At 37.1% G+C, this 10,838-nt stretch overlaps 2 protein-coding genes and 1 long non-coding RNA gene across 5 annotated transcripts; 2 read left to right on the forward strand and 1 right to left on the reverse strand.

Moving 5' to 3' along the window:
- Positions 1–650: 650 nt before the first annotated feature.
- Positions 651–3,553, forward strand: LOC111458491 (UDP-galactose/UDP-glucose transporter 3). Of its 2 annotated transcripts, XM_023101199.1 has the most exons (7): positions 651–870; positions 1,429–1,526; positions 1,659–1,789; positions 2,031–2,061; positions 2,241–2,344; positions 2,437–2,558; positions 2,808–3,553. In XM_023101199.1, the coding sequence occupies exons 1-7, from the start codon at positions 767–769 to the stop codon at positions 3,214–3,216; spliced, it is 999 nt and encodes a 332-aa protein (XP_022956967.1). In that variant the 5' UTR covers positions 651–766; the 3' UTR covers positions 3,217–3,553. The 2 variants fall into 2 exon arrangements, with proteins under 2 accessions (XP_022956967.1, XP_022956968.1); XM_023101200.1 differs by lacking the exon at positions 1,429–1,526.
- Positions 3,554–3,982: 429 nt separating this feature from the next.
- LOC111458492 lies at positions 3,983–4,495 on the forward strand. The gene is made up of 2 exons (XR_002713131.1): positions 3,983–4,059; positions 4,346–4,495. It is a non-coding gene; the product is annotated as an uncharacterized LOC111458492 (long non-coding RNA).
- Positions 4,374–10,580, reverse strand: LOC111458490 (transcription factor MYB124-like). Of its 2 annotated transcripts, none has more exons than XM_023101197.1 (12): positions 9,846–10,580; positions 9,689–9,735; positions 9,530–9,586; positions 9,356–9,428; positions 9,015–9,070; positions 8,753–8,929; positions 8,483–8,661; positions 8,120–8,265; positions 7,632–7,768; positions 7,337–7,551; positions 7,105–7,250; positions 4,374–5,133 (listed from the first exon to the last, which is right to left on the reverse strand). In XM_023101197.1, exons 1-12 carry the CDS (start codon positions 9,921–9,923, stop codon positions 5,023–5,025), a joined length of 1,422 nt encoding a protein of 473 aa, XP_022956965.1. In that variant the 5' UTR covers positions 9,924–10,580; the 3' UTR covers positions 4,374–5,022. The 2 variants fall into 2 exon arrangements, with proteins under 2 accessions (XP_022956965.1, XP_022956966.1); XM_023101198.1 differs by having other exon boundaries at positions 7,105–7,247; positions 9,846–10,579.
- Positions 10,581–10,838: the final 258 nt, after the last annotated feature.

Raw genomic sequence — 10,838 nt, forward strand, 5'->3', positions numbered from 1 at the left:
TTTTTTTTTTTTTTTTTTTTTTTTTATAAATAATAATTTCTCTTTTCCATCCCCATCTTCTGCTTCCTCTCATCGATGGTCGCCTACTGCCGTGACTGAAAAATAAATAAAATAAAAATAAATAAACAAACTTGCATTTTCCTCTAGCTTAAAATTATTTCATATTTTCAAATACTTTTAATTGGGTTAGATTTGCTGTTTTATGTTAAATTGTATACACCCAAAATATATTTGGTAAAAATAGGAAAAAAGAAAATAATGGCCCATTAGTGACCTGACTACAACCCAAGCCCAAGCCCAAAAGCATAGTGAAAACTGAAACGTGTCGTTTCGGCGGATGGACGTACGCGACATGTCGTCAACTTACTAAAGGTTGAACTGTCGTATCGTAAAAGAGACGTCGTAGTGGCCTTCCGTTATCTGTAGCTCCATTACGCGCCATTGGAGTTCTGAATTCCACGCTTCTAACGGCGCGGCGCCAAGTCGAGCTTTTGCCGTTGTCTTTACAAGTCTTCCATTCCGTTAAAAAGATCCGCGTCGATTCAACCAATCAGAGGTGCGACTTTGAGTCACTCAACCAATAAAAGTGCTCCACGTGGAATACCTTCCAATATAATTCGCTTCACTCGGGTAGTTTTTTTCTTCTCCATTTCAGCTCTTGGCCATTTTTCTTTTCCTGCCTGAATTAATTTTTTCTCTTGCATATTTCTGCAATTTCGATTTCTTTTCTTGGATCTAGTCTCTCCGGCGACATCAAGGGCTGAGAATGGAAGCTCATGGCAGTGGATTCCGCCGCGTGTTCGTGCTCGCCTTTTGCGTCGCCGGGATTTGGTCCGCTTATATTTACCAAGGCGTTCTTCAGGAGACTCTGTAAGTTTTTTTTTGTTCGTTATGATTTATTTACTATTACTTTCTTTTGAGCGAATGTCTGTTGTTGATATCTTCCCGAGGATTGTTTTCAGATTTTTCATATTAGACTTTCTTTTTTGTATTTTTTGTTGGAAAGCAAGTTGATTCTGTTGAATTTACTTGCGAACAGTAACTGCCCATTATCTAGGGCAATCTGGGTAACTATTCCGTGGAATTGGATTTTGCATTTATTCGTTATGCAACTTCTTCAAGATTCCTTCGCCATTATATTCTTACCTTAAGATTTCTGCATCTTTTGGGAGATTAACATTAGGGCGTATGTTTCAGAAAATGCTGGGATTTAGTATCCAAGATTCGGGTTCTTTTTCTAATGATAGGATTTCAGGACTAGTAGTCGTTCTGCCTACTGTCTTTTTCCGTGAACTTGATCCCAAGAAACCCATTTTTTCTCTTGGGAAAAATCACGTTCCGGAGGAGCATCCTCGTTGTTATTGCTTTGTTCACCGACGGATTCAAATCCATTTTCATGATTTTAAGTCATTTTTCTTTTCTCTTTAGGTCCACTAAACGCTTTGGTTCCGACGGAAAGAGATTTGAACACCTTTCCTTCCTTAACCTGGCACAAAATGTTGTCTGTTTAATATGGTCATACATAAGTGAGTTTCTCTTGGCTCGACTTCTTACCAAATCTATTCTATTATGAACCTTCCATTATCGTACGGATTTAAAAGGAAAAAATATTTTGTGCTGTGGTCAAAAGAACTAAGCTGGTTGTGCATCATAAACAGTGATAAAGCTCTGGTCCAGTCGTATCACTGGTGGTGCACCTTGGTGGACATACTGGAGTGCTGGTATTACGAATACTATTGGACCAGCTATGGGAATTGAAGCTTTGAAGTATATAAGCTATCCTGCCCAGGCATGTTTCAAATTATACCCATATTTAATTGTTTAACCTTTTTTATTTCTGTTGTGGCTCTATAATTTTCTAAATTTAATCAATCAAGATTTCCTTGACTGACTATAAACCCCTGCGATGAATGTATAAATGATAGTTTCTGCTAGGGATGAGTGTGAGTACTAAATAAACAATGAGCGGCAACTAAAACAATGTGTGAATATTTGATCTAGCTTATGAATTATGTTGTCCATTTCTGCAGGTCCTGGCAAAGTCATCAAAAATGATTCCAGGTTAGACAAATGAGATCCTCATAATAATATGTTTTGCTCCACTTTAATATGAGGGTAGTGTACCGTTAGTTTCATGGTAAATAAAAAAATCATGGAAAAAGAGGTTATGAAAACAATACTTGGAATTGATGATCTATGTACGTATTCCTTCATCTGAATCTTTGTATTCGCTTATGCAGTGATGCTGATGGGTACGCTAGTTTATGGTATTAAATACACATTTCCAGAATATATGTGTACCTTTCTGGTTGCTGGAGGAGTATCTACATTTGCTCTCTTAAAGGTTTTTTCCTTTTCAAATCTTCTTGCTCCTCGTTTTTCTATCATCAATTTCTTTCTCTAAATTTTTGTTATTTATGCTTATGTTAATTCCAGACTAGCTCAAAGACTATCAGCAAGTTGGCACATCCTAATGCACCCCTTGGCTATGGGCTTTGCTTCTTGAACCTTGCATTTGATGGTTTCACGAATGCCACTCAGGATTCCATTTCAGCAAGGTGAGAATAACACTTGGATAATTTTCTTTCGCCAGAATCTTCCTTTCTTGTGCACGATTAGTTTATACGAATGTATCATGTTGAAGATTTACATTATTACATAGTATTTATCTTGTCATAGTATTCCATTTCAGCAAGGTGATGTTTTGATGTATTTATCTTGTCATAGTCCTCAGAAGCTTTATGCTGTTAAACAGTTTAAATCAATTATGTTTGCGTATGGTCATATATTCGTCATCAATTCTGCAGGTACCCAAAAACAAGTGCATGGGACATAATGTTGGGAATGAATCTCTGGGGTACTATATATAATGTGATCTATATGTTTGGGTGGCCGCATGGTACTGGATATCATGCCATAGAATTCTGCAGACAGCATCCTGAAGCAGCTTGGGACATTCTTCTGTATTGTCTCTGTGGAGCAGTTGGCCAAAATTTTATCTTCCTAACAATCAGCCGATTCGGTTCCCTTGCTAATACCACCATTACCACAACTCGCAAGTTTGTCAGCATTGTGGTGTCCTCTGTGCTCAGTGGAAACCCTCTGTCGTCGAAGCAGTGGGGCTGCGTTGTAATGGTCTTCTCAGGGTTATCATATCAAATTTACCTCAAGTGGAGGAAGCTGCAAAAGTTGCAGAGAAAGAGAAAGACCACCTAAGTAGGAAATCAATTGTAACCAAAGGTTCAATGGTCCTTGAATTAGAGGGTATCTGGAATATTCATGGATGTAGATTTATAGAGTGCTTTAGAAGTATAAACCAAGTTTTGACTCTGCCTTTTCTTTAATTTTCTGTAATCAGGCTGTCGGGAGCGAGGGACCAGTGGAAGTTCCCTCCATGAAGATGTATCTGATTTTCATTTTTTTTTGGAACTTAAACAGCTAGCTGGTGAGGATATACATACGAATGATATATGGAGTAGTGTGTCTTGATGGATCTACACTTTAATCTACAAAGTCAATGTAGAAAGAAACTTCATCCAGATGTTATGTTGCTTTTTTGCCTGCCATGGCTCTATAAGATTTCAGGAAAAAAAAAAAAAGTGTTTCTAGAAATCGGAATCAGTTGTGTGTATCAATGTTGTGCAGTATAGATTGTTACAGTTATAATATGGTATAACATGATATATCATATGACCAGTAAAAAAGTTGTGCAATATAGTTTGTTACTGTGTAGCTAGATTTTGTTCTGACAAAGTATGAAATAAACAAAAATAACATGAAGGTGTTGTAAGTAGAACGTTGATGATCTTTCCACTTTGGTGGAAACAAAATTCAAAATTAGCCTTGTTCCTCGAGAAAGTTGATAGCAATAGGTGACCCTTTATTTTGTAGGTAGTTCCCTCCTCTTTTCAACTTCCACTTTTTGACTTTCGTCATTATTATACTTTGTCCCCCACTGCAAATCCGCCCCCAACCATCTGAATTTAACACACACCCTTCTTCCCTGCACTGTCGACTTCGTTGCAATTCTCAGTCTCACGCCAGGGCCCGAGACATGAGGTATAAGCTTACAAAATTCTCTCCAGTGCCTGTCTTTTCTTTGTCTTATCCCAACCCCCCAACTGTATTTGAACTCACTCTCATTTCGTGTGTTGTTTTCAAGAAGTTGGAAGCTCTTACAAATTAACCACTTTCACAGGGTTTTTTCTGCACTTTCTTCTGTTTTACTTGAGGTTTTCATAGTTCCAACTGAGAAGGATAATCAGACAGACAGATTTGTGCGTCATTTTCTCTGTATCTTTATTGGGAGTTACTTAAACTGGTTGCTATTCTGTTCAAAATCCAGGGTCATAAGAGAAGAGTAGAAGGATGAATGCACACCAACAACAAAACACATTCCACTCAAATCATATTTATGTTTGTTGCATCAAAAATCAGGTAAGGAACCAAAAAAAAAAAAAAGAAAAGCTGATTCTATACCTCTGCACACCAAAAATAAAAGTATACAGGAAACCACCCCAACTGGTTATCCTCTTGTTTTCATCAGTTTTTTCCTTTCTTCCTTTTTTTGCTATCTGCTTCCCTCGATCACTTTTTGTTGGAGGGCAGTAAGCATGCGGCCAAAGCATGCTTACTCTCTGAATGTCTATAAATATATCTAGAAGTTATGTACATGTGGGAAATCAAGCTACAAAAACTGGGACACTAAGAATCACATTGCAAGGACTGGAAAAATGACACACCAAGCACACTGGTTCGGACGTTACTATTAGAGAAACCCCACCTAGGGAAAGAAAAGAAAAAAAGAATGTGGAACACGCGGTTGTACGTGTCCCGATGTGTCAGAATGCTCCATAACATTCAAGACACGAGTCATGGAATGCAGATATCAACATGCCACCATGAAAAATTTTAGGCCGGAATGGCTGCAAACCAATGGAATTTAATTCAAAAGAAAGAAAGAAAAAGACTGAATTTTGAACCTAGATAATACAGACTATGTGTGGGATGATTAGAGAGGTTTTATAGACTTTGGAGAAGGGCTCTTTTGCAGGGTGGTGGTTGTGAAGGATTAACACTAGGGTTAAGGGAAGGTGATTCCACTCCCAGTGTTTTAAGAAGAAAACTCCTTTCCTGAAAAAAAGAAGAAACAAAACAAAACAATTGAGAGGTAATATAGAAAACAAATCTCAGCACGAAACAGGCTTAAGCTTTAACATTTACTATAGCAGCTGACATTTTATACTTATATGTATACAATGTTCAATATCTATGGATAGCAACGCTTCAAAGCGGATAAAGTAGTTTTGGGTAGCAAAATTCATTTGCTGCTGACACGATATTCTTTAACAAAGAGACTATGCTCGGATAGTCAGTGTCCAGGTTTTCCATTTTAAACTATCTCTTAGGCTTGGGAGTCTGCTTACTTAATGTTATAATAGCTTATTTAATGTTACATAGGGAGTAAAGATCTATATATGGTAAGTTACATATAAAGCAATAAAAAGTAAATAGTATAAAAAGTAAATAGTACCTATAAATATGGTAACATATAGTAGATGAATATATATAGTAAATTGAACCATATATATACTCTTTAAGCAGTGTTTTGAAAACGTATAAATATGGTAACATACAGTAGATGAATATATATAGTAAACTTAACCATATATATACTCTTTAGGCAGTGTTTTGAAAACGTACTTTCTGCATTTTCTGGATTCTCTCTTGGCGATACATACTAAAAGTCTTCGATATAAACCCTGAGTCAATATTCCTCCTTGCATATTCTTTTTCCTATTCTTTGTGTTCATCCGCTTTTTCTGTATTCTCTCTTGCGATACATACTAGAAGTCATTAATATAAACCTTTAGTCAATATTCCTCCTTGCTACATACTAGAAGTCATCTCTCTTTCCTATTCTTTGTGTTCATCCGCTTTTTCTGTAGTCTCTCTTGCGATACATACTAGAAGTCATTAATATAAACCCTTAGTCAATATTCCTCCTTGCTACATACTAGAAGTCATCTATAGGTAGCCATGTCCAATCTTCACTTGGGTTTGAGGGCCTATATATGGTAGATAGCTATATATAATAGATGGTTATGTCTGGTAAAACTATATATATATATAGATCCATGTAATTTATCTTCCCATAGGGGTTGAGGGCCGACATATAGTAGATAGGGCCTATATATAGTAGATAGCTATAATATATATAGTATATGGTTATATCTGGTAAAACTATATATAGTAAACCGAACCATATATATACCCCTTATCCAGTGTAGTCGTCATCAATAAACCTTTAGTCAATATTTCTTCTTGCATTTCCTCTCTCCCGTTCTATCTTCACTTGCCCTAGTTTGACCACCATTATCAATCTGAACCACTTCAAAATAAGAACTGGATTTATCTAAATAAGAACTAGAGTTTCGGCTGAAAATTCTTAAACTACAGCAAATTTTCACGTTGCTTTAATTTTTTTAGGAGTTTAATCATGTTATTATTAACTTATGGAGCAAATTGCACAAACCACTCCGAAACAACCATGATTGTTCCGACACACTAACTTTTAATGTAAAAATTAGACCCACGAACTTCAATAAGCCAAAAAAGTATTGGAACCAAACCTCAATTGTAAAAATTGAATCCTTAAACTTTCATAAATAGAAAAATTGGCCCTATGCCCTCTCTGTGTCCTACCTTTCTCTCTCCCCTCCTTCCGAAGCCTTTCCAGGACTAGGATGCTGCAGTAGACTGCAAAATCTCTTAGCGTTAGTCGATTATTGAAGTTTCTCCCATCTAATACTCTCTCCTGTAATTGGGTACTACAGCAAGCACCAGCAGATTTATTGGCTGGATGGGAGGAAATGGAACAATGAAGGGAGGGGGAGAGTGAAAAGGACCCGATTTTCATTTTTGAATAAGACACTGCTACTTCTGATTGACAGATTTCTATAACTCTCCATAAACTCTCAAGTTTTTGCTTTAGTTATCCAACCATTGTTTTTTACTGCAGCTCCTTTTTCTTTAACATTGAAACAATCACTTGACCGATTCTATTCTATTAGTGCAGTTAAACATAAAGTAAGGGTCACTTACACTTTCAGAGAATTGTGGGCTGGGAATTCCTGCTGCCAAGGATCTAAAAAGTGGAATTACATGCATGGGAGAGCTGAATTCTGAGCTTGAAAAGGAAGAGGCAATGGTATCAATTTTTCGTTCATTGCAACACTTGAAAGCCTCTGCTGCAGTAAAACATAGCATCTTCTTAGTAGCATATCACGAGAAAGATTAATGGCCTCTATAACCAATGCGAGAACTTATTGATTACCTCGCTCCAGGTTTGTCTTCGGAAGTATTTCTTTCTCAGATTCACCATTATTTTGCTCTCCGGTGCAAGTTGACCCAGATTCAAATTTAGGTTCCTGATGATGAGTCCCTATCTCAGGTTGGCTTTGATCTATTTTTTCCTCCGCGGTTTGGGATACTAGTGTTGATCCAGTACTGTATTCTGAACTGCCAGGAGATTCGTGGAGATTGGATTCTCTGCAGGCCATGACATTGATAAGGCTACAAATAATGAGTAACATAAATTTGAAAAATTATAGGTAGCATTCTTTTGTTACCTCCATTGGCTACCATCATTGCTACTCCTTAAATCCTCCACTGAACCTTTAGTGTCTTCCACTTGAAGGTCAATATCCGAAGTTACATATTTGGGTATGTCATTTTCTTTGGTTCGACTGAGAAAATTTTGGAGAATCTGATTCATATTTAATGGACATCACAGAACAAGAAACTATTACATGAATGAATATATGACATCATATACGAAAATAAAAGCAGAATACTCGAGATTTAATAGGATGTGAAGTTTACAATTTTTGGAGAATGACGTTAACACCAATACATAATTCAAGATATTATCCTTTTTTAATGATGAAAATCTAATTGCCATGTCTAATAATACAAATAGAGTTTATTTGTTTGTATGAGGAAGACATGGAATAAAGGTTTCTCCCACTATATTTACTTGGTTATCTGCCATTACCAACATGGCAACTCACTCTTACAGAGCACATATAACAGCATTGTTGATAGACAAAGTACCTACCTTCCAAGCATTTTCAAGACTCTGGTCTGTATTCTCTGAGTTGACCTTCAATGCGAGCGAACTAAGTAATTCTGCTTGTTGTGTTAAAGCGGTTACCTTCGGATCATCCTTCTTGATAAAGGTTTCTTGATTCTTGTTGCCTTGAGCTGTTTATGGTGGAGAAATGAAGAGATTAAGCCCATTATCATGAGCCCGAAAGTGAAACCAATGATGCAACAACATACAAAGCATACAAAGGAGTGACTAGTAGACTTTTTTTCGTTGGCAAAATTTTTAAGGAAATGATAATCCTGGTCTGCATGATGTGTCTCCGGTTTTAACAAAATGATGAGAAGGTTTATAAGGTTGATTTATGTGACTTACTGGTCTTTAGACCTTCGGCATCGTTCATGGGAAGTTCAGCTGGCAAATTGTCGATACTATGGACATTCTCTACCAGAACTGCAAATGGAGCTCTCAGCTGCTGATCCATTGCTGAGCATGGCTTTTTTAATCCATCATCAAGTGAGCAACTTTCAGTTGTATGAGATATGTGTTCTCTCCTAAATGGTTATTTGCAGAATAATTAATTCTTTTCTGTCAAGCAATTTCTCCTTGACATTCTATTTAAACATCTTGTATACAAACTTTTACCTTATCCTCTTTCCTGACTGAGAAGTTTCGGAAGAAACGTCGTTACTCCCCTTTTGAAAGAGAACTCTTTTGTTGTTGTGATTGATGAATGAACTTGAGTTCTCTTTTGCTAATGCTTCATATTTGGCTCTCTTTTTACACAAGGTGGTAAACCGGTTTTTTACTGCATTGTCCGTTCTGCATAAGCCAAAACAACATGTAAATGTTTAGTAAAATTTGCAGCAAAATTGAACTGCAATAAGAGAGCTGGAAAGTTCCATACCTGCCTGACACCACCTTCGCTATTTCTGTCCATCTATTTCCAAATATTTTCTGCGCCTGTAGACCAGGCTAATTTATTAGTTTTCAGGGCATCCAATGCCGTGGGAATGCGCAAAAGTTTCAACATATTGACCGTTCGGCTACTTTTATCTTTAAAGAGACCACAGCATGTGCTTATATTTGTTAATCCGAGGCATTTTAACATTATATTTCACTCCTACAAATAAGCAATGTAATAAAATGACATTTACAGTAACTTTAAGCTAATAAGACAGTGATTACAGACAATATTTAAATCTCTATTCTGGATTCTTCGTTCTTACAAATGGGGGGAAGAATCACCTCGCATAGAAGCAAATCCTCTTCTGGAGACCATCCCCCTTTCTTAAAATCAGAATTCAAGTATGTGTACCATCTGTAACGTAATTACCATAGGCCATTCACATCAGTGAAACTCGATCAACCCAGAAGAAAACCAGAAGTGTTTGAATCAATGGTTCTCATCATTTCAATTACCTTCTTCTGCACTGTCTTGTTGTCTTATCCTTGAATTTGGACGCAATGATTGCCCAACTGAACAGTCGATTACGAGAACAATCAATCACAGTTTCAGTAAACTAAATTAGATTAACAACAAAGAAGATAAACACAGAGTCAATGACTGCGAGGTCATACTTTTCTGTTCCATGTTGGTTAATCTGCTCTCGGAGAATATCATCCTCCTGAAATTCCAAAAACCCATATCAGAAATCACAGCAGAAGGAAGTATAAACAGGGGGAACAATGTATTAAGGACAAAAACGAGAATCAGAGAGGAAAAAGAAGTGGAAACCTGTTGAGTCCAGGAAACGATGTGTCGTTCCTTCTTCTTGCAATCTTCGGTGGCGAGCTTCTTCTTGGTGTCCTGCATTTGGTTTTATTAATTACAATCAACTGTGTGTGTTAGGCGCTCCTCCCCTTTTATTGAAACCCACTTGCATGCTAAAGGCAGCCTTTCTATGGCATATAAAAAAAGGGGGATAAGAAAACTGCAAAGTCCCCCCAAAAAGGAAGACCTCCCTCCCTTCCCTTTCCTTTAAATCTTTACGGATAGAGAACACTGCTGGAAAACGGAACAGCAATTTCAACTCGAAAGCGATGGTGAAAGCCCTCTATGAAGCCTCATACAATATCGAAACCGCCTCGGATTCTGACCTTTTCTCTCTCTCTCTCTCACACACCACTTTAATTCCTTCACTATACAGCTAGTGTCTGAGTTTATTAAACAAACAAAACCTCCATGGATTCCGAGAGAAACGGAACAGAGACAACCAACAACCAATCATGAATCCAATCCCAATCAGAAATTTCCAGAATCAAAACAATGAGCGTAACAGTAATCTTCTTCCTCGAACTCCAAGAAACTGCGTTGTAAGCTAAAGATCCAATGATTACGAAGCGAAGAAAGATCCAGAAATGAAAGAGAAATCGAAATGGATGTGAGTGAGATAAGAGAAGCCCTCGAGTAAAAGGGCGAGAGAGATTCGAGAGACTGTAGAGAGACGAAAGGATATGGAGACAGAGAAACGCCTCTGTTTGAATCTCTATCTAGAACACCAGAAATTGGGATTTAAAATTCAGAAAATTAGAAAAAAATAATAATAAATTGAAACAACGGACTCTTGAGCGAGTGCGCGGGTATGAAGGGAAGTTTGAATAATAACGCTGAATTCCATGTGGGGGATAGCCTGGTGGAGTCTACTATACCCACATTTCACTGACAACCCCTCTTTTTTTTTTTTTTTTTTTTTTTTTTTTTTTTTTTTTTTTTTTTTTTTTTTTTTTT

The sequence above is a fragment of the Cucurbita moschata genome, unplaced genomic scaffold (genome assembly GCF_002738365.1).
Source record: "Cucurbita moschata cultivar Rifu unplaced genomic scaffold, Cmos_1.0 Cmo_Scf00021, whole genome shotgun sequence".
In the NCBI taxonomy this organism is placed as follows: Eukaryota; Viridiplantae; Streptophyta; class Magnoliopsida; order Cucurbitales; family Cucurbitaceae; genus Cucurbita; species Cucurbita moschata.

Bases quoted from the DNA above. Each gene is read 5' to 3' on its own strand.
- LOC111458491 (XM_023101199.1), top strand. From the start codon at position 767: ATGGAAGCTCATGGCAGTGGATTCCGCCGCGTGTTCGTGCTCGCCTTT. The intron at 1,527-1,658 runs GTGAGTTTCTCT...CATCATAAACAG, and splicing joins TTTAATATGGTCATACATAA to TGATAAAGCTCTGGTCCAGT. The intron at 2,345-2,436 runs GTTTTTTCCTTT...TGTTAATTCCAG, and splicing joins CTACATTTGCTCTCTTAAAG to ACTAGCTCAAAGACTATCAG.
- LOC111458490 (XM_023101197.1), bottom strand. From the start codon at position 9,923: ATGCAGGACACCAAGAAGAAGCTCGCCACCGAAGATTGCAAGAAGAAG. The intron at 7,251-7,336 runs GTAATCAATAAG...GTTTTACTGCAG, and splicing joins GAAGACAAACCTGGAGCGAG to CAGAGGCTTTCAAGTGTTGC. The intron at 5,134-7,104 runs GTAAGTGACCCT...TCTTTTTTTCAG, and splicing joins GCCCACAATTCTCTGAAAGT to GAAAGGAGTTTTCTTCTTAA.